General features: G+C 35.2%; 1 protein-coding gene across 1 annotated transcript; it reads left to right on the top strand.

Annotated features, from left to right (window-relative positions):
• Positions 1-5: 5 nt before the first annotated feature.
• Positions 6-26,263, top strand: SEM1 (SEM1 26S proteasome subunit). The gene is made up of 3 exons (XM_059171183.1): positions 6-215; positions 19,642-19,735; positions 26,051-26,263. The coding sequence occupies exons 1-3, from the start codon at positions 140-142 to the stop codon at positions 26,091-26,093; spliced, it is 213 nt and encodes a 70-aa protein (XP_059027166.1). The 5' UTR covers positions 6-139; the 3' UTR covers positions 26,094-26,263.
• The last annotated feature ends 1,693 nt before the right edge of the window (positions 26,264-27,956 follow it).

Below are 27,956 nucleotides of genomic sequence, written 5' to 3'. Positions count from 1 at the left end.
CTGCTCCCGTGGCTCTTCTACCGCGTCTCGATGGTAGAGCCGGCCTCAGAGGCGCCTCGGCGTTGGCGGCTTCGGTGAGGAAAAGTGAGAGTTCCAACTTTCCTCTTGGCCTGAGAGGTTTTTGGCGCAGAGCATCGTCATGTCAGAGAAAAAGCAGCCGGTGGATTTGGGTCTTTTGGAGGAGGACGACGAGTTCGAGGAGTTCCCTGCCGAAGGTAACCGGCTGGGCCCCGGCCTCTGGGCCGCGCGGGCGGTGACTCAGGCCTCCGGGTAGAGTCGGCGCGGATGCTTGGGCTCGGCCCGGGGGCGCCGGCGGGAAGTCCAGACCCCTGCGGCCGGCTCTCGAGGCTCTGCACGCGCGACCTTCAATGCGACCGGCTTTGGGTTCGGCGTGTCTGGGTGGGCCTCGCTAGTGAGGCTGAATGCCTTCTGCTTCCTCATTGGGAGGAGCCATGGTGACCCGAGCCTCTCCGAGTCCGGGATGGTTGGTCTTTTTTTTTTTTTTTTTTCCTAACCCGTCACCTCGTTCATATCTACATATATCTCTTTTTTCTTTACTTTCTTGTCGTGTAGCAGCGTTCCTTTGTCCTTAAACCACCCAGAATTCAATTGCTGTACCTGGTTAGGCCAGTATTGCTTACTTTTAGGACTTCACAAATGAAGCCACTGAAGTAGGCTCAGGTGTTGGTGGGTAATGACACGTTCTTACCTTATCCTTGTTTCTCATTTTTGATCACTTCAAACTAACAGAATCCTAAAGCTTTATATTTTTATTAGTTTCATGGTTACCAAGAGTAGTTTTCTCATTGTAAGTGATAGCAAATAGCTAATATTTATCGAGTAATTACTTGTCTAAGTGTTTTGCTTGTGTTCATTTTAACAATTCTAGCAACTAGGTACCGGTATTACCATTTTTCAGATAAAAAAAAAATTGAAGTTTGGAACTATTAAGAAAGTTTGTCGAATGTCATATAGCTGGCTAGAAATGATGGATACCTTCTAGGAATGATGTACTGTTTCTGTTTATATTTTTATAAATAAAGACCAAAATTTATTAATTGCTGTTTCCAGGTAGGTTTCCAGAATGACTTCCTTTATTATTTGTTATGTGTAGGGTAAATATTTGTTCTTGTAAATAAAGGCTGCTATTGGTAGCCTTTCTGAAGGTGGTAGGAAGAGAATTGTGATTAATAGTGTACCGATCTGTTATGTTAAGCAATTACAACTTCGCTAAAATTGTCCTAAGGTGTTTACCCCATTGTGATCCTATTGTGCATAAAAAACCACATAGCTTGAACATTTTTTCTTCTTATTTATGGTGTACTCTGTTATTTTGCTTAGTGGAAGAAGACATTAGTGTTCATAGGACCCCTACACTAACCGAAAGCACATTTCAGTTATGGGATTCATTATGTATTGAGAGGATTGTTTTGTTGTTGTTGTTGTTTTGGTAGTGATTTATCTGTCCAGACATGTTTTCTCTCTCTCTCTCTCTCTTTTTTTTTTAAAGTAAGATTTTATTTATTTATTTATTTGAGAGAGACCGCACAAGTGGGGGTGGGGGAGGGACAGAGTGAAGACAGAGAAGCACACTCCCGGCTGAACAGGGAGCTGGAGCAGGTTTGGATCCTAGGACCCAGGACCCCAGGATCATGACCTAAGCTGAAGGTATATAGATGCTTAACCCACTGAGCTACCCAGGCCCCCCAGACATGTTTCCTTTACCTCACTGTCAAGTTGGTTTGTAATCTAATACTGAGCTCTTCAGTAGAGAACTGGCTTATTGAGGGCAGGATCAACTTTTTACTCAGACTTCATATTTCATATAGCTTTTACCCATTGTTTATCACATACAAGGTACAATGTAGACACTTTGTTTTCATTTTATAGTATAACTGTCACTACAGCTGTGAGGAAATCCATGCTTAGATTTCAAAAGCTTGCCATTAAGTAGTAAAACCAGGATCTGAAAGGTCTGTGTGACTCCCCAACACAAGCTTTATTTTTAACATTTAACAAAGTGCCTGACACATAGTAAGTGGTAAATAAATGCTTGTTGAGGAGCACCTGGGTGGCTCATTAAGCCTCTGCCTTCGGCTCAGGTCATGATCCCAGGACGCTGGGATCAAGTCCTACATCAGGCTCTCTGCTCAGCGGGAAGCCTGCTTCTCCCTTTCCCACTCCTGCTAGTGTTCTGTCTCTCACTGTGTGTCTATCTGTCAAGTAAATAAAATCTTTAAAAATAAATAAATAAATAAATGCTCGTTTAATGAATAAACTTGCATTTTAAAGTAAGTAGGTGAGGGACACCTGGGTAGCTCAAGTCATGATCCCAGGGTCCTGAGATCGAGTCCTGCTTTGGGCTCCTTGCTCAGCAGGGAGCATGCTTCTCTCTCTGCCTTTGCCTGCCACTCTGCCTGCTTGTGCTTCTCTCTCTCTCTCTCTCTGACAAATAAATAAATAAAATCTTTAAAAAAAAAAAAGTAAGTAGTTGAGAATTGACTGCTTAGAGAGTTCTGGAGATAACTGAGTACCTAATGATACACATGATTTTTCTCAGCAACTTTGATTTCAGCAGCTTTTTGCAGAATATGTAGTTTGTTCTTATTCGAAGTTTATGTTGTGAGGAGCAATTTGTTCAAAGTCTTGGTAGTAATATAGTAAAGAATTCATTAAAGTTAAGAGAAAAAGCAGAGAATGTTTTTTAGGAAGGAGGATCTTAGGGAGAGAGAATTTTAAGCAGGCTCTATGCCCAGCACAGAGCCTGATACAGGTCTTGATCTCACGGTCCTAAGATCATGACCTGAGAGTCAGTTGATTAACTGATGGAGCCATCCAGATACCCTGAGAATTCTACTTATTTATTTATTTATTTATTTTTAAGACAAGAGCCTGTTGAGATCAACCAGTTTATTAAAATTAAGTAACTCAGCACTTAACTGGTCTGTATAGGATATTTGTTGTCTTCAGGTTTGAATGTGTAAAACCCAATTCATTTAGGAATATTTCCATTTAGAGTAAGAAATAACATTGAAATGCCATTGTTTTGCTTAGGTTTCTGTGTTTCTTCTGTGGTTCATAATTTAGACAGGTTTTCCTTTCATGTTAATTTGAATTAAGATTTTGGTGGGTACAAAATTAGCCCAATAGGTGAAACCAATAAATCTTTACTAATAAAAACTGCTCTTATAAAAAAAAAAAAAAAAAAAAAAACTAAGAGAAAAACCTGGGAAAATATCACCAAGGAATTACTGAATTATTTCCCTTTTGAAACTATATGGTTTTTGTTCATTTTTTATGGCCAAGTCATGTTTCAGTCTTCATTGCTGTTCATTGTGATCCATAGACCAGCAGTTTTGGCATTAACTGGCGGCTTATTAGAAATGCAGTTTCTCAACCTAGGCTTACTGAATTAGTGTGGACTTTACCAAGATCCTTTAAAGATTTGTATGCACTTTATAGTTGGAGAATAACTAAATGGCCCATTTTGAATTTTTTAGTATTTGAATTTTCAGTTCAGTGATTATGACCTGAATTATTTTCCAGGTTCTCTGCTTTCTTTGGAGATTCTCTTTCTTGTGGTTGTCTTTATAGTAAATGTGCCATTGTCAGACACAGTAACAGATACAACATAAAATGGGCTATAATCCTCTTTTCTATCTGTAGGAGGTCTGATTTTCACAGGCCTTGTTGCCTCATTGCTCCAGAAAGTGGGTGATGGGGGATACCCATTGTGTAGGGTAGCTCGCAGTTACAAGAGACTGCTGCATGAATACCATTACTGAAGTTTGGTATCCCTGGTTTGAGTAATGGATTATCCATCTTTTGGGGGAATGTTGTTGCTACATCTCATCCCAGATAAGAACTTGTTTGGTAGGATGTCATTCAGTCATTTTAAGGAAGGGGAATTTCTGTTTTAAAACGGAAGCTACGGTAATGTGTTTTTATGGAGCCTCTTTGTTTCTTTTGAATAGTTCTTCAGTGTGAGGTATACTGGTGGTGGGAGGGGTGATTCTCTGAAGGTCCAGAGAAACAAATGCTTCTTTTTAAAAACTTGTTGTTTAGTCTGTGGATCTGTGTTACATTGGCAGTTCCTCACAGTTACTCTAACTGATTGGTATATAATCTGGTCATTAAGAACTGTTTAGGAGCACCTGGGTGGCTCATTGGATTAAAGCCTCTGCCTTGGGCTCAGGTCGTGGTCCCGGGGTCCTAGGATCAAGCCCCACATCGGGCTCTCTGCTCGGCAGGGAGCCTGCTTTCCCCTCTCTCTCTCTGCCTGCTTGTGATCTCTGTCAAAAGGATAAATAAAATCTTAAAAAAAAAAAAAAGAACTGTTTAAAAATCATGTTTAGGATCTTTGTGAAATGCGCTCTGCAGCTTTTTGGCTATTTAAACTGAGAATAGGCTTTGTTCGGAGGACACTCAACATAATTTGTGTGATTGATTATAATTAATTTTGGAGGCTTTGGCATGGTTAGAACTGGGAAGCAACTTAAAATCTAGAGAAGATAAAACTTGTCAAGCTCGTATGGCTAAGTTGGTAATTACTAGAGCAGGGTCTAAAACTGAAATACTTTATAATTTATTTCAAATGTCAAAAAAATTTTCATCAGAGAGATATTAAAAGGATACTTAAAATATTTTCATTAATCACCTTCCTCTGACAATCAGAAGTGGGTGAGAAAAGAAGAGTGGAAAGAACAAGTGGGCCTTTTGGTTCTTTTAATCTCTTCTTTCTGTGCCAGAATTGAGAGGGGGTTTTTTGGGTTTGTTTGTTTGTTTGTTTTTTTAGGGGAAAACTTTTTAGAATATTTAAAAGGAAACTGAGTTTGCCTCCAGAAGTAATGATATTTACAAGAGAATTCTATTATATTAAGTATTCTATAATTTTTCTATGATCAGTGAAACTGCTTTGTTATCTGATGAATTCAAGAGCAGTGTACTACCTGCCTTCCAACTCTCCTTGAAAAATTGCTGGGTAAGAGACTGATACTGATGGAAATCTGTCTGTTGAGGCAGACAATAAACAAGCTTGTGGTTCCCTCTGGAATAACTGAGCTACTCTCACCTAACAAAGTAAGACATCTTACAGTGGTTCTTATCCAGGGAAGAATTTTTAGACATCACATTTACCTGACAGATGCAAATGTGAAGTAATGACATTTAGGGGTAGAGGCCAAGGATTTTAAATGCTTGTTTTGTATAGACCAGTATTGCGTAAGAATTGTCCAGTGAAAAATGTCATGGAGAAATATTTACATTGATTGGATACCAACCGGACTAAATCATCAATGGGATTCCTGAAAATTATAAATATAAGGATAGATACAACTGATAATGTGTCATATATTAGTTAACTAATGCTCAGAGGACTCTGCTATTTTCAGTTATTAAATGTAATATAGTGGACACATACATAACACTATCACACATTTAAATTAGTTACGTGGTGGTGGCAAGAAATGAAGAAATTGTGTTACTAAAAATAAAAAATAAATATGATGAATGGCAGAGTGCTTGTTGCATGTCCATTCATGGTAATTATATGCAAGAAGAAAGTTTTTGAACCCTGGGGTAGAAAAAGCACAATGAATCTAAGATCAAACCTAGTTTCAGAATCCATTTCTCATCAACTTGTAGCTTATCAGTTCATGTTAGTTACTTAATTTCTTTAAAATGCTTTTATAGTATTACGCATATGATAATTGTACAAGTAGCTGCTTATAGCAAAAATTTAAACCTATAAAAGGGCATAAAGTAAAAAGTAAAAGCATTTACTTGCCTTTCCCCCAAATCATTCGCCATACACCAGGGATAGCCACTGTTAACTAGTTTTTTTTAGCATCTTTCCAAAATTTATGTATATATTGTGTGTGTTTATATATATATTTTTAAAAAATACAGAGGACCATATTATATATAGTATTTTTCATTCTAGAGCAATTCTCACTTTGTCTTTGACTTTCATGATTTTGACACTTTTGAAGTTTACAGACCAGTTATTTTGTAGGATGTTCCTTACTTGAATTTCTCTGATGTTTTCACCTGATTCAATTCAGGTTCTACACCTTGGTTATCAGGAATATCATAGTTGCGATTTTGTGTTCTCATTACATCCTATCAGATAGAATATGATTCACATTTGTTGTATTACTGAAGAAGTTCACCTCAATCACTTTATTAAGGTATTTTCTATGAGGCTCTTCCAAAATTAGATTACTCATTTTCCCTTTGTAATTAATAGGCATTTTGTGAAACTATGGAAATACTAAATTCCACTCATTATCAAACTTTCAGTTTATTAATTTGGTTATTTATATCCATACAGACTCGGATTATCATTTAAGGGGTTATAATATGGTGCTATTATTTATTTTGATCCTCAGATTGTCCTATATTTGAACATGGGGAGCCCTGTCATACCTTTGACCTTTTTGACATTTCGCCGTCAATTGTGCGTTTCCAAGCATTCTGACACAAAAAGATATTCCAAGTTATTCTTGTTCTTTCCCTGCTCAAATCCTTGAATCAGCTCTTTCTCCAAGGAGCATTTCTTTTAGTGGAGAATAATATTCAGAAAGCAGGATCTCAACTCCAGCTGTGCTAGTTGCTTTGGGGACCCTCTCAGTGGAAGGAATGAAGTACACAAATGTGTGCATAAATTTATACACTTGTATTTGTATGTGTGTATATATAAAACATAAGTTCACACAGTGTCTCCAGTTACAGTTCAGCACTACGGGGTTCATTCTAGCTCATTTTCTTTCCATATTTGTATCTCCCTTCCCTAACAGGGAGAAATCTGGCTTTCACTGTCTTAAATATATTGTCTGTTTGGTCATCCTGCTCCCTAGCCAATCTTTGTTGATCCCTCCACCCACAGTTACCTTCCTTATGTCGCTTGGGCTTCAACATTCTTTGCCAGACCACCCTCTCCTCTCCTCGCTAAAGCACCGCATGACTACTTCTCCGTGTTCACTCTATGTTCTGCCTCTGTAGGAATGCCCTCTTGGCTCTGCCACCTCATTTGCTACCAGGTGCATTTTGAATTTTGACATAGAGCCTTAAATTGCCTTTGAGAATGGCTATACCAATTAAAATTTCTATCACAGTTTACTTTTTCCCTCATAAGGTTGCCTATTGTCCATATTTAGCATTTTAGTCCTTGTGAACCTGATGGATGAAAAATGAAATGTCATTATTTTGATTTTGGGATTGAATTAAGTGAGATTGACTGTTATTTTTTCCTTGAATTTTTACTGTCTTTTTTTTTTTTTTTTAAGAGTTTATTTATTTATTTGAGAGAGAGAGCGTGCCTGCACACAACCAGGGGGAGTCGCAGGGAGAGGGAGAAACAGACTCCCAGCTGAGCAAGGAGCCCTATGCAGGGCTGGATCCCAGGACCCTGGGATCATGACCTGAACCAAAGGCAGATACTTAGTTGGATTGAGCCACCCAAGCACCCCAGCTGTTACCATCGAGGGGCCATAGCAAAATACTGTAGATTGAGTGACTTAAACAATGGAAGTTTATTTTCTCAGCATTCTGGGGGCTGGAAAGTCCAAGATCGAGGTGTTGGCTGATTCAGTGACTGGTGAGAACTCTCTGGCTTGCAGACTGCTGCCTTCTTATTGTGTCCTCACAGGGTGAAGAGAGAAAGAGTGAGCTGTTTGGTGTCTCTTCCTGTAATGGCAGTAATCACATCTTGAGGACTCCACCCTCATGACCTTACACAATCTTAATTACCTTCCAAAGACCCCATCTCCGGATACCATTACATTGGGGTTAGGGCTTCAACGTAACTGTTTTGAGATGGAGAAGGACACACACATAACAATGATACATATGAAATGGCATAGCACAGAGTTTCATACAAAATGGTACTCAATAAATGTTAGTTCCCTTTTCTTCCCTCCAGTCTCCTTAGGGAGTTGGATTTTGGATATTTGGTATTTACTTAGAATTTGAATTGACAGATATTTTATTTGTAATTTTAGGAATATCCAAAATAAAGCTTGACTTCGTTGGTTATTTAAAAATTGATTAGTTTTCTAGTATTGAAAACTTTTAAATTAATTTCCAAAAGTGCTCTAAAAATAGTGTATTCATATAAAATATAAAGATACATAAAATAATAGCAAACAGTTGTTTAAGGATGCATACAGATGTGCAGGAGGTATAAAGAAATACAGTGAAGTTAAGAAAACAAAAAAATCAAGATACTGGTGCTTGGGGACACCTAGGTGGCTCAGTGGGTTAAGTGTCTGCCTTCAGCTAAGGTCATGATTCCAGGTTCTAGGATTGAGTCCCACATTGGGCCCCCTGCTCAGTGGGGAGCTTGCTTCTCCCTTTGCCTGCTGTTCTCCCTGCTTTTTGCTCGCTCTGTCTGACAAATAAAATCTTTTAAAAATTCTTTAAAAAAAATACACACACACACACACACACACACACACGTATATATGTATGTGCTTGGGAGGATTTAGTGAGAGGCGTACTCCAGGATATTAAACAGTAAAAATTACTTCGAAAAACTATTTGGATTAGCTGTTTCACTGATCCTATAGAATAAACTAGCAGTAAGCAATTGCAACTTCAGTATTTAACATTATTACTGGATTGTTGTTAAACATCACTCAGTGAAAGATGTGATGAATTGTTGAAAACATTGAGGAGAAAATAAAAGTTTCAAAGACTAAATTTAAACTCTTCTGAAGTATTAAAAGTTCACCAAATACATTTTTTTCCTGTGTTGTATACATGTAATGTTTGGTAGAAATAGTATTGTCTTTATTCTGGAACATGTTTTCCTTCTTACTTTCCTTACTCCACAACTTCCTGTGAGGTGATTGGTGCATAATAAGTGATTTATTCATTCAATATGTATTTGTTGAGTGCTTCCTATAAATGTGGTAGTGAATGGTGCAGAGAGAATGATGTTAGCTGCCATTTATCAATAGTAAGTGCTTTAGATACATGGTCTCACTTAATTCACATAGCAGATTTATAAAGGTTTTATGCTTGGGGCTCTGCAAAATTTGGTAATTTACCAAGTCATAGTTAACTAGATGCTCTACTGAGGCAAATTTGACTCCTTAGGTGATAACTTACCTTTGAACTTAGAAATACCATGGAGTCAGGGCACAGTGATTTTCATAGTAAGCTTGAGATTTTTAGTATTTTGGAGGTGCTTATCTTGGGAGTGGAACTCGAAGTCCTTCCCTCAATACTCCCAATTAAATCAGAGCAATTTTGTTTTTGCTTATCTTTATCTATTGGGCTTCTGGGTAAGATTTCATTGAGTTTCCTTCCAGTGGTGGGGGCCGGGATAGGGAGGGCAGGGAATTAAACAGCTGGTAGTAAAGTGTAACTAACAGAAGTTGAAAAGAAGGGGAAATCATTTCCAGTTCTGTACAAGCTGAGATAGCAACATTTGAACAAAGCTTTCGAAAGACAGAAGTGTAGAACAAGGGTTTCCAAAAGAACGGGAAAAGAGTAGATACCTGGAGGTGAAAAAATAATACTTGTGTTTTATTTGACTATGAAATAGTGGTTGTAAATGCAGGTAGTTTGGAGCCCAATATTGTAAAATTTTAAACCAAAAGTCCAGTTTGGACTTTATCCTTTAGATACATGAGAAGTAGATTTTTTGTTTGTTTGTTTGTTTGTTTGTTTGATATGTGTGGGCCTCCTTTAAGCTGTAGGTAGTTTAAGATCAACTCAGCTAAATTAATTTGGAAAGATAGAAAAGAGACTGAGTCAGGGAAACTGATTAGCAAAATGTTGAAATAGCTTGACTGAGGATTAAGGGCCTGAGAAAGGTTGTTAGTAGGAAAGAAGTGAAGAGAGTGACACAAGAATAACAAGTGAGCTTTGGCAACTGGTTTGATAAGGACTGTTGGGAATAAGAAATTGGAGGTTGTGATTTTGCACTTGCATGTCTAGTAGAAGACAGGTGCTGGGGTTCACATCTTAACTCATTCATATGGAGGATCAGAATGAGGGAATTGCGACAAGTGTGGGCATGAGGCCTTGCAAAAAATGAGAGTAATGGCTTTCGGCAGTTTTATAAAAGTACAGAGAAAAACTAAGCGCTAATAAAGAGAAGCTAAGTCAGCATGACTTTATTGTGGAACCATTCTCCTAGAGGCATGTATTTTTAAATTATCGATGAAAGGAATTGTGTTTGAATTTCCTTCTTTTAAAATATATGAAAAATTATAAATGATTATTTAGCTTATTTTGAGCCTCTTTCAGACTGCTGACCACAAATAACTGAAAGCTTACCAGTAGTCTGGTAGCAACATCATTTATGACTTGCATTTGGTTGGTTGGTCTAAAGTTCCTCACTGACATTTTTGGTCCTTATTGGAGAAAATGCAGTAATAATATGGTGCTGTGCTAGGTATTGATTTTTTAGCTATTGAATAAACATTAGATCTCTAGGGTATAGTTGTTTTTGTATCATGATAACCTGTAAAACTTAAATTTTTGTTTTAATCTATTTTATACAGTTTAAGCAGGGACATGTATATTCATCTCAAAATGACTAGATTTAGAGTGTCTTCATTGTTGAATTCATGAGCAGAATGATGGTTTTGTAACTGTGCTGTTCTCTTTCACGTACCTATGATGGTAGGTAGTTCTCTGTATACTGTGATGGTAAGTGTACGATTAAGAATTTTTCAAACTTCCATATGTTTTTAAAAATCTTTTTCTTCATATAATGTTCTGCATATAAATGCTCAATTTTTATTTGAAGACACTTTGTTGAAGATTAGTTTGTTTATACTGAGGGTAGCTTTAGTTTTAAGGATTAAATGAAAATTTGATGCTCCTACACATTGGTATAGAATAAGGCATTTGCAACCCTATTTAATATAACGAGAATTTCTTTTTCGCTTTTCTTCAAATAGTATACTTTATACTTTTAGGGAAATTTTGAAATGTGTATTGGAGAGTGGGGAGAGTAATTTCAAAATACTAAGTTGAGAGAATTCCCTTTCCCATACTTAAATTTCAAGGTGATACTTAGAAGAAGTATGTAGGATCTTTGATGGTTCAGATTTGTGAAACTTAAGGCTAGTCACAGATATAATTCTCACTGGCAGATGTGAACAAAGCCATATCTGGGGGAAAGTCTTAAATAATTTTCTAGAATTCCTAGAAACTTATGTATTAGGCATCTGTTATTGGTTACTTCCAATTCTTCTTAAAATATGGTTGTTTTTTTTTTTTTTTTTACCAGTACACATCTGGAGGCCTGCACACTGAAGTAAACACAGCTGTGGTTATTTAAATGATTAATCACAATCCTGGCAATGCACTTAGTGTTGAAGATAAAGTATATACTTTATAAAGTCAGCTATGTATTGAAGGAAAGCATTAGACATGAATCAGGTATCCTTTGTTTCATTTTATTATTTTGCCCTATATTTGGGTTTAAGCCTTTAAAAAGGAGTGATTAAATAAAATTGCATAGTTATCAGTTTAGAGTTATAGTTGAAAATTAAAACACAAATCAGGGATATATTGCAAGAAATGCCAGATACCGGAGATTACAACATCATTGCTTTTTAATTTACACATTCACTTAGTATGAGTATACATATATTGCAATTTATAAATAATGTAACATATGTACAGTATGGAGGATTTATAAGTGTTTGGAAATAATACTTGGGTATTATTTTACCTTATAACTTAAACTTTTTACATAATATATTCAGTACATTTGTTAATAAAATCTTTAAAGTTTCCACCTAAAATAGATTATGGATTCCCATTTGTCAGTGTGAATGAACACATATATCTTCATTGGTGCTTTTGTTAAATAGTTTAAAGTGCTTAATAAGTTGTAATTCAAAAGATTACATATTGGATTCTTCACCTGTGATAATTGGAAGGATAGTTCACTTCATACAGAGTTTAGTGTGTCTTACTCCTAAGATAAGGCATTAAGGTTAAAGAGTAATACATTGAATTTCATATGATGATTTGTGAAGAATTTAACCAGCTTTTCTAAATTTGTATATCTGTATACTCAATAGTATCAAAATTATAAAGTACTGTATAATACTACTAAAGAAATACAGAACTATCATTATGAATTTTTTTGTGTGTATTCTACTAAAAATTTTGCTCACTGTACTGTCTTGCCCAACCCTCATGAGCTGCTTTCCTTTTTTTTTTTTTTTTTTTTAAACTTTATTTTTACCTTCTTTTTCCTTTCCTTGCCATTAAAATAGCACAAGATGGTTTTTAAAGGAGGGAGAGATACTTTATCTGTATGCTAAATTATCATCAGAATTCACCTCTTCTTTTTTTTTTTTTTTTTTTTTTAAGATTTTATTTATGACAGAGATAGAGAGGAACACAAGCACAGAGTAGTGAGAAAGGGAGAAGCCGGGTCCCTGCTGAGCAGGGAGTGTTGTTATATGGGGCTCTCAATCCCAGGACCTTCGGATCATGATCTGAGCTGAAGGGAGACACTTAACTGAGCCACCCATGCATCCCAGAATTCAACTTTTTAAACCCAACCTTGTACCACTCTAAGTTTTTAAGACACTCTTCAAACTAGTGTCTTTCATGGTAAGAATTTTGACTTTTTCTATCCTATGTAGAGTTAAGAATTGGGAGCTTCTATAAAACAAGTTATTGAATCTGTTGTTTCTTATTGGTGATTGTCTGAGGAAGTTGGATAGGTATTAACAATTTGATTTTGTGTTTTGTTTTGTTTTGTTTTTGTTTTTTTAGTCTCTTTAGTTAAAAATTCTTGAGTTAAAAGCCAGCTTGAAGACATTTGAATGACATCAAATAATAACAGTACTGAAATCAGCATTTTGAATCAAGTCATAGTAAGATTAAAAGTTCCTGGGGCAGGGGGAAAACTATGTTTTTACTCTTCTTGAAAGGGTAGGCCTACAAGATTAGCAGAGAAATGTGAAATAAATATTCTTTTATTTTATATTTCTAACAAATCTTTTGACACATTATTGTTTATTAGGGAGTAGTATAAATAGAAATAACTTGGTTATGTTAATTAGAAGTATTGTGGGCTGGTAAGAGACTTTGTGTCTTAGAACTTTAAAACAGTTCAGTTGTTACTTAGTTATATCACCGCCTTTACTCAAGAACATATTATTTAGTCTTAATATTTTCAGATTATTTTGTGGAATATTATACCCCATTAGATATCTTTATGAAGAATGCTTAAAGTATCAGTAAAATAAACACTTAATTTAGCAATTCCTGTTTCTTGGCTCAATACAAATATCAATGTTTAAAGTCTAGGATTTTGAAATATTGATAGAAAAAGTTAAATATTTTCTTGTAAACAATATTTACCTTCTTTGTTTTATTGTAGTGGTAATGGCGGTGGTTTTCAAATGAAGGGGGGTATGATGTGCTGTGATTTCCAAGAGTTTCTCTAAAATTCTGATTTTAAACAGTACTTCATCTTAGACATTTTATAAAAAAAACTTGAAGTGTAGAGCCATATCTTGCTACATTGCAGTGTAATGATATAGTTAGTTTTATGTGGATTTTTTATACTGGAAAGCCTTAGTGTATGCAATTAGCACAACACAAGAATCATAAAATCCTAGACTGTCCATTAATACTATTAGGTAGTTATGGAACTATAGGTTATAGTAAGACTGGAGAGGATGTGGATGAATGCATATAGTCAGTGTTCACTTGCCATAAAATGAATTATGAATTTAGTTGTCCCAATACAAGTTCAACATACAAGAATACATATTTCTATGAAAGTTAAATTTGAGATCATTTGAAGTGCTTTATTTAGTTTTAATTTTAAAATGAAAATCATTCAGTATTGTAGAGAGATATATCTACTGTTTAAAATGAGGCTCCTTTTTAATTTAAAATTTTATCTGAGCTACACCCAGTACCACCTTTACTTAATGTTCCTCTCATGTACTTAACATTGCAGTTTCTGCCCCTTTATATTTCCCTTAGAATACCTTACTTTCTGAGATTTTCCTCTTAGAAGAATAAAAAGTTTATTCATAATATTATGACGTATATAATGAACAGTTTATTATTGATTGCAATGGCAATATGGGAATTAACAATACTACTTTATCCCAGTACCTGATGATTAACTCTTAACTAAGTCACTTTTCTGGTCTATAAAGGTGCAAAATGTTTTTTCTCTCAGTTTATTTTAGCTTTGGGAGTGCGTGTGTGTGTGTGTGTGTGTAAAAATGGGTTGGGTGCCTTGGTGGCTCAGTTGGTTAAGCATCTGCCTTGAGCTCAGGTCACGATTCCAGGGTCCTAGGATTAAGTCCTACATCAGGCTCCCTGCTCAGCGGGAGTCTGCTTCTCCTTCAGCCCCTTTCCTTGCTCGTGTGCACTCTTTTTCTCTCAAATAGATGAATAAAATCTTTTAAAAAGTAAAAATAAAAATGGGTTGCAGTAGCTTTCCAATCACACTTCCACAGACTAAGGGAATGTGGCTCCTTTAATGTGGTTCCCCAATTTTTTTTAACGTCTTAATCTACTCATGATAAAATATAGTTAGTTTCACAAACAAAATAAAAATTTTCAGTTTGAGTTGCAAGGTACTATAGGAAATGTAAGGCTATTTCTAGCCCAGTCAATTGAGATATAATTAATACTGCTGTTAAGTATTATTGTTGTTAAGGACCTCAGAGAATAGTTAGGATTTGAATTTAGGTAATTATAGTATTCTCTGCTTGAGAATAATAAGCTAAGAGGTACAAGAAAATTTATTTGTGTAAAAATACTTTTGATTATTGAGAACTTTTATTAATATACATTCACTGCCCTATATCCAATAATTAAAGATGGGTATACATCGTTTGTGTGTGTGTGTGTGTATGTGTTTGTGGGGGGGTTAAGATTTTATTTATCTATTTGGCAGAGAGAGATCACAAGCAGGCAGAGAGAGAGGAGGAAGCAGGCTCCCCACTGAGCAGAGAGCCCGATGCGGGGCTCGATCCCAGGACCCTGGGATCATGACCTGAGCTGAAGACAGAGACTTTAACCCACTGAGCCACCCAGGCGCCCCTGTGTGTGTGTGTTTTAAGTAAGCTCTGCACCCATGATGGAGTTTGAACTCCGAGATCAAGAATTGCATGCTCTGGGGTGCCTGGGTAGCTCAGTGGGTTAAGTGTCTGCTTTGGCTCAGGTCATGACCTTAGCGTGCTGGGATGTCATCGAGCTCCCTCCTCAGCAGGAAGTCTGCTTCTCCTTCTGCCACTCCCCCTGCTTATGATCTTTCTTGCTCTATCTCGCAAATAAATAAATAAAAGTTCTTTAAAAAATCACATGTTCTACCAACTGAGCTAGCCAGGTGCCCTAACGTTGGGTATACATTTAACTGAGCTTCTTAACAATCTGAATTAAATTGCCTAAGGAAACTTTTTCATGTTTTCAGGCACTAGGGTCTTAAGTTTCCCCCATGATTTTTCCTTGGGGAGCATTGGATGAAGTTATCACTATTCTCAAAGACATTCTCAAAGTATAATTGAGAATTTTACATTACCAGTTCATAATACAGGAGCTTATTGATCTCTTCTGTGTTGAAATAGATGCTCTTGGCTTTACTGAGATCACACTGGCCTCTGTTTTCTTGAGATTGACCACACAGAGGGCACTTGAGAAATATAGTCCATTTACCCAGTGTTTTATTGAGTGTCTGTGGTGTGCCCAGCACTCAACTAATCATATCAGAGTTGCAGATTTAATAAAATGTGGTTCAAACCTGTAGGTTTTGAATTAGTAATGGACAGAGATGGCAGTTGCATTTTAGGCATTGGTGGTGGAATGGTATAAACTGTGTACCACTGGGGAGGAGGGGACAGAAAGAAGACTACAGTATTATTTATGAAGGGAATAACCCTAAATTAATAAGTGGCAGTAAGAATAGGGAAGGGGAGACTTATTCTGGAGATAATTGGGAGTTGAAATGGAAGGGTCATAATGAGTGATTGTGATAGTGGAAGGAGAAAGAGTAGTTACGATGCCTCCTAAGTTTTATCTGGTCCTGTCTTGGGGGACCAGATAAATAGACGTACTTTCTTCTATTCTTAAATCATGATGATGACATGTATTGCATTCAAAAATTTTTGTTAGGTATATAACATAATGAGTAATATACCCATATTACTCATTATGTTATATACCTAACAAAAATTGTTGAATAGATTTTAACTTATATGTACAAGAAAAACCTAAATCATACGTTTTATTATTTTTCTTTTCAAGTTGAAATGTTCTTAGCCATGTCTCTAATAATTAATTACTAAAGTGAAACTTAGGCTAAGACATACTTAAGAGAGAGTATAACTGTTTTGGGTAGGAAGGGGGTTATACAACAATATACAAGGTCTGGTTTAGAGTTTTATTTTTCATAGCCATTTGTTGTGCATGATGCTAGGTACTGTTTGTAGTTTAAGAATACAAAGGTAGGGGTGTCTGGGCGGACAGTGGGTTAAGCCTCTGCCTTCGGCTCAGGTCATGATCTCAGAGTCCTGGGATTGAGCCCCGCATTGCATCGGGCTCTCTGCTCAGCGGGGAGCCTGCTTCTTCCTCTCTCTCTCTTCCTGTCTCTTTGCCTACTTGTGATCTCTGTCAAGTAAATAAATAAAATCTTTAAAAAAAATTTTTTTAAAAAAGAATACAAAGGTAAATAACACAAAGTTATTGTTAAGGAGCTCAGACTCCAGTAATGGACATAGACATATAACTGATCATTATGGTTGTACCTTATGTAATTGCCGTAATAGAGATAGACACAAAAGAGGGATCCTAATCCCCGAGGGTAAGGAGGAGGAGATGGGCATAGGGAAGGCTTCCAGAGTTGATTTCCAAAGTCATTTTTTTTTTTTCTTTCTGTTATTTGACACAGAGAGAGATCACAAGTAGGCAGAGAAAGAGGGGGAAGCAGGCTCCCCACTGTGCACAGAGCCCGATGTGGGGCTTGATCCAAGGACCCTGGGACCACGACCTGAGCTGAAGGCAGAGGCTTAACCCACTGAGCCACCCAGGTGCCCCCAAAGTGATTTTTTTTTAAACTATTTTTCCCACCATTTAATTTTGAAACTTTCAACCCTATAGAAAAGTATTAAAAAAGACAAGGTGGGGCTGAGCAAAATGGATGAGGGGTCAAAAGGTACAAACTTCCAGTTACAAAATAAATAAGTCGTGGGAATTTACTGTATATAGCATGGTGACTATAGTTTAATAATACTGTATTGCATATTCAAAAGTTGCTAAGAGAGTAAATCTCTCAAAATTACTCATCACAAAAAATTTTGTAACTATGTATGGTGATGGGTGTAACTATACTTACTGTGGTTATCATTTTGCAAAATATACAATTATTGAATCATTATATTTATACCTGAAACTAATGCAATGTTATATGTCAGTTGTGTGTCAATTAAAAAAAGGCAACAAATACCTAAGGATTATCAGTTGCTAGTATTTTGCCCTGTTTACTTTACTTGTATCATATATATCAAATATATTTGAGAACCACCTGCGAATAAACTGTTGACAAAATGACACAACTCTTACATATTTTAGCATACATGTTTTAGTGGGGGACATGTTCCTCTAAAACAGTTTTACAGTCATGTTTAAGAAACTTAACATTAATTCATTGTCATCCAGATACAGAGTCCATATCCAGATTTTACCAACTGTTGTAGAAAATGTCTCATCCCTTTTCCCCCATCCAGTACAGCCCCTTCTTTTTTTTTTTTTTTTTTTTTGTTCTTTTTTGTTTGTTTGTTTGTTTTTTATCACATTAACTTATTTGAAGGTACCAGTTATAAAGAATTTCACATTCTGGATTTGCCTGGTATTTCCTTCATGATTAGATTAAAGGCCAGCATTTTTTAATGAAATCTACATAGATATTTATTTCTCACTGAATTACATCAAAAGATACATGTCAAGTTGTCAAAATTTATTGGTGATGTTAAGTGTAATCATTGGTTAAGGTTGTGATTTCCAGATCGTTCCAATTTTCCCCTCATTTAGTAAGTACATAATCTTGTGTAGTTTCAGCTATTTTTCACTCAATAGTTTTAGTATCCGTTGCTGATCCTTGCCTGAATTGTACTGAGGGTTACAAAGTGGTGATTTTCTAATTCTGTCATTCTTTCTCCATTTATGTACCTGGGAATTGTAAAGAGCATCCCCTTCCCAATAACCCATCCCCCAAAATACTGCTATGGACTCATGGGTTTTTTCATTTAATTCAGTATGTCATTCTTTGTGATTCTAAAGTTGCTCCAGATTTGGCCAGTAGAAACAACTTTAACCCAGTTTTAGTACCTTCTGACATGTTTACAAAAAGGAATCCCAAACTTACCTCTTAACTTCCTTATTCCAGATCTGGTATTAGCCATTTCTTCAGGGATCTATTGTTCCTTTTATTGGGGAATGGTATTTTAACTAATTAAGGTATTTTAATTAAGTAGATGTCAGGCCAACTAATAGGTTCAAAAGATGGCAGAAAGTCAAAGAAATGAGGAGCAGCATATGTTTGATGACTAGAAAATTTTAAGCAATTTCAAAATGTGAAGTAAAGTTAGAACTGAATAAAAAGGAAAATTTTGTGAATTGCTCTTCACTGTTATTTTTTACAAGGGGGAAATGTGTATAAGAGGGTACTTGAAGCTGCATGACTAACATGAGTGAATCATCCCAGTGGATTTAAATTTAAATAATTAAAATACTTGTTTTAAAACAAATACATTATGCAAAATCATACAATTTTTTGTAATAAAGCTATGTCAAGATTATAGCAGGCAGTGCATCTTAAATAGGACAACAGAGTATGCATAAACTCTCTTCTGGGATGGTTTGATGACATTTAAAAAAAAAAGAAGAAGAATATATAATGACATTATAACCCAGGAGGCTAGATTTTTATCAGGATCAAGAGAGTAGAAGCAAGAAGAGCCTGATAAAAGAATATTGCCATTATATAGGTAAGAAATGATAATGCGAATGTCTGAGGTAGTAGGGAAGGAGATGTTAGTTTCATAGGTTTTCTGAGTATTGTAAACAAAAGCTAAAATTTAACCCCTCTCCCCATCGTCAAAAGGGAAGAAAGCAAAAAAGGAAATTGAGAAAACTAAAAACGGTAGCATTCCTCTTTGTACATATCTATGTTTGTCCTCCCTTTAAAAATTTTCTATTGTTGATAGGCAAATGTTAGTGATGCTTGTAATTTGGTCCATTTTTTATGTATGAGTTATCATTTTTTATGTTTAGCAGTTTCTCCTCAGTTTACTTTCACATCCTTGGTGCTGTATTTTAGAAGTTTGTGAAATAGACCTTATAAAAATTAGCCCAAGGTAAAAATCAGGAAAGTAAATATCCTCTTGAAATTACAATACATTTTCATGGCAAATAGAATTTTTTTTGTATTAACTTCTGCTTTAGATTTTCTGCAAATTCAAGAATTGAGAGAACACGACAGCATAAATTGAGATTTAAGGAGGAGGGTTACCATTTCTTATAGATATGGTATTAGATGTTTTGAATTGTGTCTTAAGTGGCAAACTTTCTGAAGTTTCTGTATTTATGGAAATAACATGTGAGAAGTATTTAGACAGCATCTGTTTCTGTTTTTAGACTGGGCTGGTTTAGATGAAGATGAAGATGCACATGTCTGGGAGGATAATTGGGATGATGACAATGTAGAGGATGACTTCTCCAATCAGTTACGGTGAGTTTTAAGTCAGATTTTATATAGCTTAGTATTAATTGTAAAGATGGAATATGTAATTTATATATGATGATTGACCTCTTTAAAAGATCATTAATCTTTGAAATACATTTTTGAATTACGAAAAGGAAAATCTACTACCTTCATCTGTGTTTCTGAACATGAATACTTTGTGTAATTGCATAGAACTTTTATTCTTTCTAGTTTCCTTACAAAGGTAGTTAAATAGAAGCATATTTGCTGTTTTTTATTTTTGTGGGTTTAATTCTGTCAACATTAATTTTCTACCAATGTTGAATAACTCCGCAGAAATTAGAACCAGAATGCCAGGACCAAAAGATTGGTGATTCTCAAACTGGAAAGGAGATTGGGGTGATGGGAGTGTACTTTTTCATATTCATGTGCAAATTTACCTAATATGATTGATTGAAGTAAAATTCATATATCATAAAACTAATCATTTAGTGTATAATTCAGTGGCATTTTGTATATTCACACTGTTCTGCAGCTATCATCTCTGTGTAATTCCAAAGCATTTCTATCACTCCAAAAGGAAACACCATACCTGTTAAGCAGTCACTCTGCATTCTTCTTTTCCTGGCCCCTGGCAACTACTAATTTTCTGTCTATAGATTTGCCTGTTTTAGATAAGTCATAAAAACAGAATCATACAATAAGTGATCTTGTGTGTCTAGTTTCTTACAGTTAGCATAATGTTCTCACCTTTCATTCATGCCACAGCATGTATTAGTACTTTGTTTCTTTTAACGGCTGAATAATATTTCGTTGTATGATATGCCACAGTTTGTTTATCCATTCATCAGTTGATGGACGTTTGGTTTGTTTCCAGCTTTTGACTACTGTGAACTGTGTTACTATGAGTATTCATGAACAAGTTTTTGTTTGAATATTTATTTCCAGCTTTGGGGGATATAATCCTAGGAGTGGAATTTCTGGGTCGTATCATAATTCTCTTTAACTTTTTGAGGAACTGCCAGATTGTTTTCCACAGCAGCTGCACAATTTTACATTACTACCAATAGTGTATGAAGGTCCTAAATTGTCCACATTCTCATCAAAACTTTATTTTTTTATTTTAACCATCCTAGTGGTGTGGATTGGTATCTCACTGTGGTTTTGATTTGCATTTCCCAAATGACTAATGAAGAGCCTTTTTTCGTGTATTTGTTGTCAATTTGTATATCTTCTTTTGAAAAATAATCTAGTTAAGTCCTCTGCCCATTTTTAAGTTGGGTTGATATTCTTTTTGTTGTTGAGTTGTCAGAGTTCTTTATATATTCTGAGTACTAAGCCCTTATCAGACCTATTACTTACAGTTATTTTCTCTCATTCTGCTCATTTCTCTTTTCATTTTCCTCATAGTGTTCTCTGTACATAAGTTTTTAATTCAGATGAAGTCCAGTTTATCTACTTTTTAAGAATTTATTGCCAAATTCAAGGAAAATTTATCCACATATTTTCTTCTAACAGTTTTAGAATTTTAGTTCTTACATTAGGTCTAAGATCCGTTTAAAATTAATTTTGGGGGGCGCCTGGGTGGCTCAGTGGGTTAAGCCTGTGCCTTCGGCTCAGGTCATGATCTCAGGGTCCTGGGATCGAGCCCCGCATCAGGCTCTCTGCTCAGCAGGGAGCCTGCTTCCTTCTCTCTCTCTGCCTGCCTCTCTGCCTACATGTAATCGTCTGTCAAATAAATAAACAAAATCTTTTAAAAAAATTAAATTAATTTTTGTACATGGTTTGAAATGAGTCCAACTTCATTCTTTTGTTATACCAGTACCATTTGTTGTAGAGATAATTCTTACCTCCCCAATTTTATTTTGATTCAATCCATAGTAGCTATCTTGGCCACAGAGTTATCTAAGTAAACTGTCATGCTTTGCTCAAATCAAGATCTAGCAGTTCTACTGCAGACTTCTAATTTTCTAGTCTAGTACATTTATTCAAAAAGAGAGATGTTTTATAAAAAATTTAATGATGCAGTACCTTTTGTTCTACACTGCATTTTTCACGGGCTCAAAAACCCTACATTCTAAAGATATTTTAGGATTTTGCTGGAGACTAATAGCAATTTTATCTATCACCTTTTTCCCCTTTTTGGAAATAGCACAATTTACCTTTCCCTTTTATTCTAGTACTTTTACAATTCTCCATGATTTCTCAAAATGGCTGACTCTTTTTTGACTGTGTCTTTTCATTCTTTCAGTACGCTGAGATGTAATTATTCAGAGCCTAGAGATTTTAAGCTGCTTTAATTCAGTTTAGAGTTATCTAAACTGTCTTAGTTTTCAATTTTGTATTAATTATGTTTTTCCTATTGCAGTTTTATGAACAAGATAGGAACAACACTGTTGAACAATAATTCTGCTTTTTCTCTGAGTCTGTTAATATTACATCTCTTCCAAGCATTGGATCTGTTCTCATTTCTTTTTATTCATATATGGCTCTCACCTTTTTTGTTCTTTCTATAGCTCTCAATCCATTCTGGGGTTAAATTCTGTGTGCATAAGTTCTTGCCACTTTTTGCATTAATTTTTGGTTCATATTTTAAAACTGAGCAACATCAGAGAACACCCTGCTACCTTTTCTTTTCTTTTTTTTTCTTTTTTTCTTTTCTTCTTTTTTCATTATTTCTTTTAGTAGGCATCCCTCTCTTTCTTCCCTCACTAGAATCACATTATACTCTTAGAATATTTTCAGGCCTTCCGGCTCTGTTGATCCCCATTCGGAGTTCTTATCATTATCATTTGTTTTCTTTTCTGTTATCTTAAAACTTTTCAGGTTGGAGCTGAATGAGTTTTCTTCCTTTGCTATTCATAAATTAAATTTCTTCAAAATGTTTTCCTTTTTTATCTTTCAAAGTCAGAAAATAGCACTTTTCTCATAAAAAATTAAACTAAGACATTATTAAATACTGGGTCACCTGGGTGGCTCAGTCGGTTGTGTCAGCCTTTGGCTCAGGTTATGATCCCAGGGTCCTGGGATTGAGCCCCACATTCAGGTTCTCCACTCTCCCTCTGCCTGGGACTCCCCCTGCTCATGTGTGCGCGCTCTCAAAATAAATAAATAAATAAATAATTTTTTTAAAAAGGCGTTATTATGTACAATTATCTTACCAGGAGACTTTTAGTAGTAAATACATTGATAATTGGATTTCTTGCCACTACTGCATCTTACCTTTTTTCTAGCTTGGAAGTAGAGCATTATTCATATATTATTTGTGTCCTGTTGTTTTTATAATACACTTACACAATTCTTATGTTCTCTTTTGTTCTGCCTTTATGTTTGTGGATTTCTATAAGAGTATAAGTTTTGATACCTTTATTAGTGAATAAGATTTATTAGTGAATAAGATTTTTCTTTTTATTTTCCTGTTTGAATCATGAGGGTTTTTTTCCACATGTGGGTTGATACATCTCATCAGCACTATAAAATAGAACTTCTTATATTGATAGAAATGTTTTGTAAGCTGCCCTATCCAGTACAGAAGCCACCAGTCACATGTGGCTCTTGAGCACATTGAAATGTAGCTAGTGCAGCTGATGAACTGAATTTTTCATCTTACTTAATTTTAATAAATAGCCATATGTGATTCCGGTATTGGACATTGCAGTGTCAGATAATATTGTTATCTTTGCTTTAAAAAAGTTGTCCTGATTAACTAGCTCTGCAAAGATGTTCTTCTTAGTCTTTGTAAAATATCTGGAGGTCCTTAATGTGATATTTTAAGCCATAATAAAGAACATATTTTACTGTGTTCTGATATTGTAAATAGGTTCTAATCCCTAGCTTTGGAGAGGCAATACATTTTCTAGAGTCACTGTGATTCCCTGGGTTCCAACTCTGAATCTGCCTTTTATTAGCTACATGTCTTAGCCTTCTGCTTTCCATGTTTTTCTCTTTCACTGTAAATACCTATAACAAGTAGAAGGAGAAAGAAAAAGGTCACCTGTATCTCCAAGTAACTAAAAGTCATAGAGAAACAATCAGAAGCAGCAAAAACAATGACTCTTAGTTCTTCTTGGAGTTATTTAGAGACACATTCAGTAGAAATGGGTGGGATTAGTTTTCCTGACCTTGCATCACATGTTACATAAAAAAAATCCAAGAAGCCAATATTGTTCTGATTTCCATGTCAAATATAGCCACTGTCCTATAGCAGTATAGTTTCTTGGATAATAAGAGAGTTCTCAAACCTACCAGTGGCTATTTGTCTTTCTGTTTTTGTTGATAAAGGAAAGGTGCTGTTTTTGTTTCAAATAGTGTGTAGTCACTATATGTGTCTTGTGATCCTGTTCCAGTTGTGCTGGATTTCTTTCTCATCTCTGTTAGATTGTATAGATTAGATTGTATAATTTTGTGCTTTGTACTTAGTACCTTGATTTGTTTTTCCTTTTGATTTTTTATATGTCTTAAATTCTAGCAAAAAACCTTTTCATCTTTAAAAATAGAGAAGCATATCATATTCTCCTTTGTATGTGTTAATAATTTACAAATGTAATTAGTCACTACCTCCTTTCAGGAAGGCAGATGCAAACCTGCACAGATTTGGTGTACCTGTTAACTAAATTGTAGGCTGACTTTCCAGGATTTTTGTTGTTGTAGAATAAGAGAATTTGAATAATCCACATTGATTCTGTTAAAGACGGCAGAAGACTGTTAAGAAACTTTAAAAATTATTTCCTTTTTAAGTAGAAAACATGAAGAACAGATAAAATCTTTTAATCTCCTGGAAGGGGATGGGGTGGGGGGGCAAAGGGAGCATTTTGGTTAAATTTAGCAAAGGAAGGAGTAGAAACCTGGGCTGATCTTTTGACTTCTAAAGGGGTGATTTACCACTGGCCCATACTATTCTCTACACCTGAGCAGAAGATAAAAATGTTTTTTCTGAATAATCTCTGGATTTAATATTATTCATGGACTTTAGATCCATGTTTGTATTATAAGTAACTGTAAATATTTTAGTGACATTTGGGTAAATGAATAGTAAATATACATCATTCCTACATGTGTTTTTTTTGTGTTGTGTTTACATTGGAGAGTATGATAGTGTCCAAGCTAAATTATACTTGAGAACAAATGTCAATTTATCTTACTAGATATAATGGCATGGGGCACATTAATCATACTTTACATTTATACAGTGTTTTGTTTTGTTTTAAGATTTTATTTATTTATTTGACAGAGAGAGATCACAAGTAGGCAGAGAGGCAGGCAGAGAGAGAGGAGGAAGCAGGCTCCCTGCCTACCAGAGAGCCCGATGTGGGACTCGATCCCAGGACCTGAGATCATGACCTGAGCCGAAGGCAGCGGCTTAACCCACTGAGCCACCCAGGCGCCCCATTTATACAGTGTTTTATCATACTTTGGCCCTGAAATAATTTTGTTATAAACTTCTATAAAATTGGATTGTGTCAGAGAAGTTACCGATCATACTTGGAGTAGTAGTTTAGCTGAAATTGACTATAGAGCTAAACTTTTTTGTGCATCTGTTTTATGCAAAGCAGGTGAAAAGTTGCAGTATATAAGGACGACTGAAAGTTCAGGTTGAATAAATTACTTAAATTATAAAATATCTATATTTATATAAAATATAAATTAAATTTATGTTGCATATTTACAATATATATTTGTATATATTTGTAAATTTTTGAGGTCTTTAATACACATTTAAAATTTTTTTAAGTAAAATCTTGTTTAGTATTTTATAACTTATTATATATGTTTTGTCTACATAAAGTTAATGCAGAATAAGTCCCATGTACTTTTAAATTTAATAAGTTTTGTCTGGGTTAGAGCAGTAGATATATGTCAATATGGAAAGAAGTCTGTTTATTCTTTATGTGTAAATAGCAGTAATACCTACTAGGATTATAAAATTCCTAAAAATTTGATACCAGATGTCTTGTGTTCTTAGCCTTATGGTTGATAATTCTTAAAATTTCTTTAAATATTAGGAACAGGACATTTGTATGGTATTTCAAAGATGTTTGGAAGATAGTAGTTAATCTATCTCATCTTTTCCTTAAATCGATTTATTAGAAAATTAAGGAATATAAAATTAGGTTTACTTATGGGAAAGCAGAATTTTATTAGCATTAATGTTTATTCACATTCAGCTTCCTTCTTGCACAGATTTCTTTTAAGGGTGTAAAGTAGAAGCTAATTGGTAGTGTTTTATATTTGTGCCTAGGCTTAGCTCATTGTTTAATTAATTTTATTTCTAAAAACATTGTTTCTTTAATTTATCATAAAGAATGTCCAGTGATGGTGTTCTTCTTTTGTGTTTTATTATAGAGCTGAACTAGAGAAACATGGTTATAAGATGGAGACCTCATAGCATCCAGAAGAAGTGTTGAAGCAACCTAAACTTGAACTGTACTAAATTCTAAGTCAGAGAACCCAGGATGAGACACTTTAAAAAAAAAAAAAAAAAAAGGTTTATTTCATTACCTGCTGGGATTTATTTTTGTTTTTGTAACACACAAAAAAATAAATGTTTTGATCTAATCTTGGTTTGGTTCAGAAGTCTTGATCTTTTGCTTCCCGTCATTAATTTTCTCACACTATTTATGATTTTCTAGGACTTTATTATATAGAGACAGTAAATTCATCTGATCCCCAATTCAACACTTTTTTTTAACCACATCAATTTAATGTTGATCTTATTCATAAGGTTACTTCTTTTAAGTTACATTTAACCTTAATCTCATCTGTATTTTGAAAGCTTAGGAAACATGCTGACATCTCTAAGATGACCCTTTAAAACCTGTGTTTTAAAAATATTGATTGTTTTCAATTGATGTAATTAGTTCCTGAGCCATTAGTAATAGTATTAATAGGTGATAGAGTATTATTAGTACTGAAAACCAAGTGGTTTGATCATAGTCAGTGTCCTCTGTCAAAATTGGTGAAGTAGGATCAAGAGACTTTGTTAACAGGCATATTCTCAGGTACTACATAATAGATTCATTTAGTATAAGATTCTACAAAGTGATTATCATTGCCACATTTACTTTTGTGAGTGGGAGATATAATTTAGTTGGTAAAAGGATTCTTCCTCGTTAAGTCTTAGAATGAACAGGTTTTATGAGGAATATTTTCAAACTTGAATGTATTACTTATTTAGAAGGAGAATTAGGAGAACTGTTGAGTAATTTAAAATGTAAAATTTATGTAACATGATGTATTAACACCAAAATAAAATTGGGTGCCTGAAATACACTTTAAGTTATGCCTCAAAATGACTTTGAACATGTTTTTCTCCTAAGACAAGCTTATATCTGTCTTGCCTACCTGGAGAACTGCTGGGTGATTTAGGTAGACTAAGGAATAAGAACGAACTTTGGAAAGTGTAAAAACATCTTACATTTTTGTAATCCTGTAGTGCAGCACAGGCAGCCATGCTACTGTTGTGGCAAGTGAAGAAATATTTTGATTTATATGTTCTCAACTCTGGTGGGTGGTTATCTTTACATGCCATATCAGTAGTCACTTTGACAGTGTCAGATATTACCCGGGAGGGTTGCCACCTCATGTGACTTTAAATTGGTGCAAGGTACAATTTTGAAACCTTATAGGAATTGGGCAGAGGCTTTAATGGGCTTTCATTAGAATCTGGTGTTTTTTTTTTTTTTTTGATATTTTATTTTTTTATTTTTTATAAACATATATTTTTATCCCCAGGGGTACAGGTCTGTGAATCACCACGTTTACACACTTCACAGCACTCACCAAAGCACATACCCTCCCCAATGTCCATAATCCCACCCCCTTCTCCCAAACCCCCTCCCCCCAGCAACCCTCAGTTTGTTTTGTGAGATTAAGAGTCACTTATGGTTTGTCTCCCTCCCAATCCCATCTTGTTTCATTGATTCTTCTCCTACCCACTTAAGCCCCCATGTTGCATCACCACTTCCTCATATCAGGGAGATCATATGATAGTTGTCTTTCTCTGCTTGACTTATTTCGCTAAGCATGATACGCTCTAGTTCCATCCATGTTGTTGCAAATGGCAAGATTTCATTTCTTTTGATGGCTGCATAGTATTCCATTGTGTATATATACCACATCTTCTTGATCCATTCATCTGTTGATGGACATCTAGGTTCTTTCCATAGTTTGGCTATTGTGGACATTGCTGCTATAAACATTCGGGTGCACGTGCCCCTTTGGATCACTATGTTTGTATGTTTAGGGTAAA

This window comes from Mustela lutreola, chromosome 4 (assembly GCF_030435805.1).
Source record: "Mustela lutreola isolate mMusLut2 chromosome 4, mMusLut2.pri, whole genome shotgun sequence".
NCBI classification, from domain to species: domain Eukaryota; kingdom Metazoa; phylum Chordata; class Mammalia; order Carnivora; family Mustelidae; genus Mustela; species Mustela lutreola.
The sequence above is the reverse complement of the archived record's forward strand: the minus strand, read 5'-3'. Positions and strand labels throughout refer to the sequence as shown.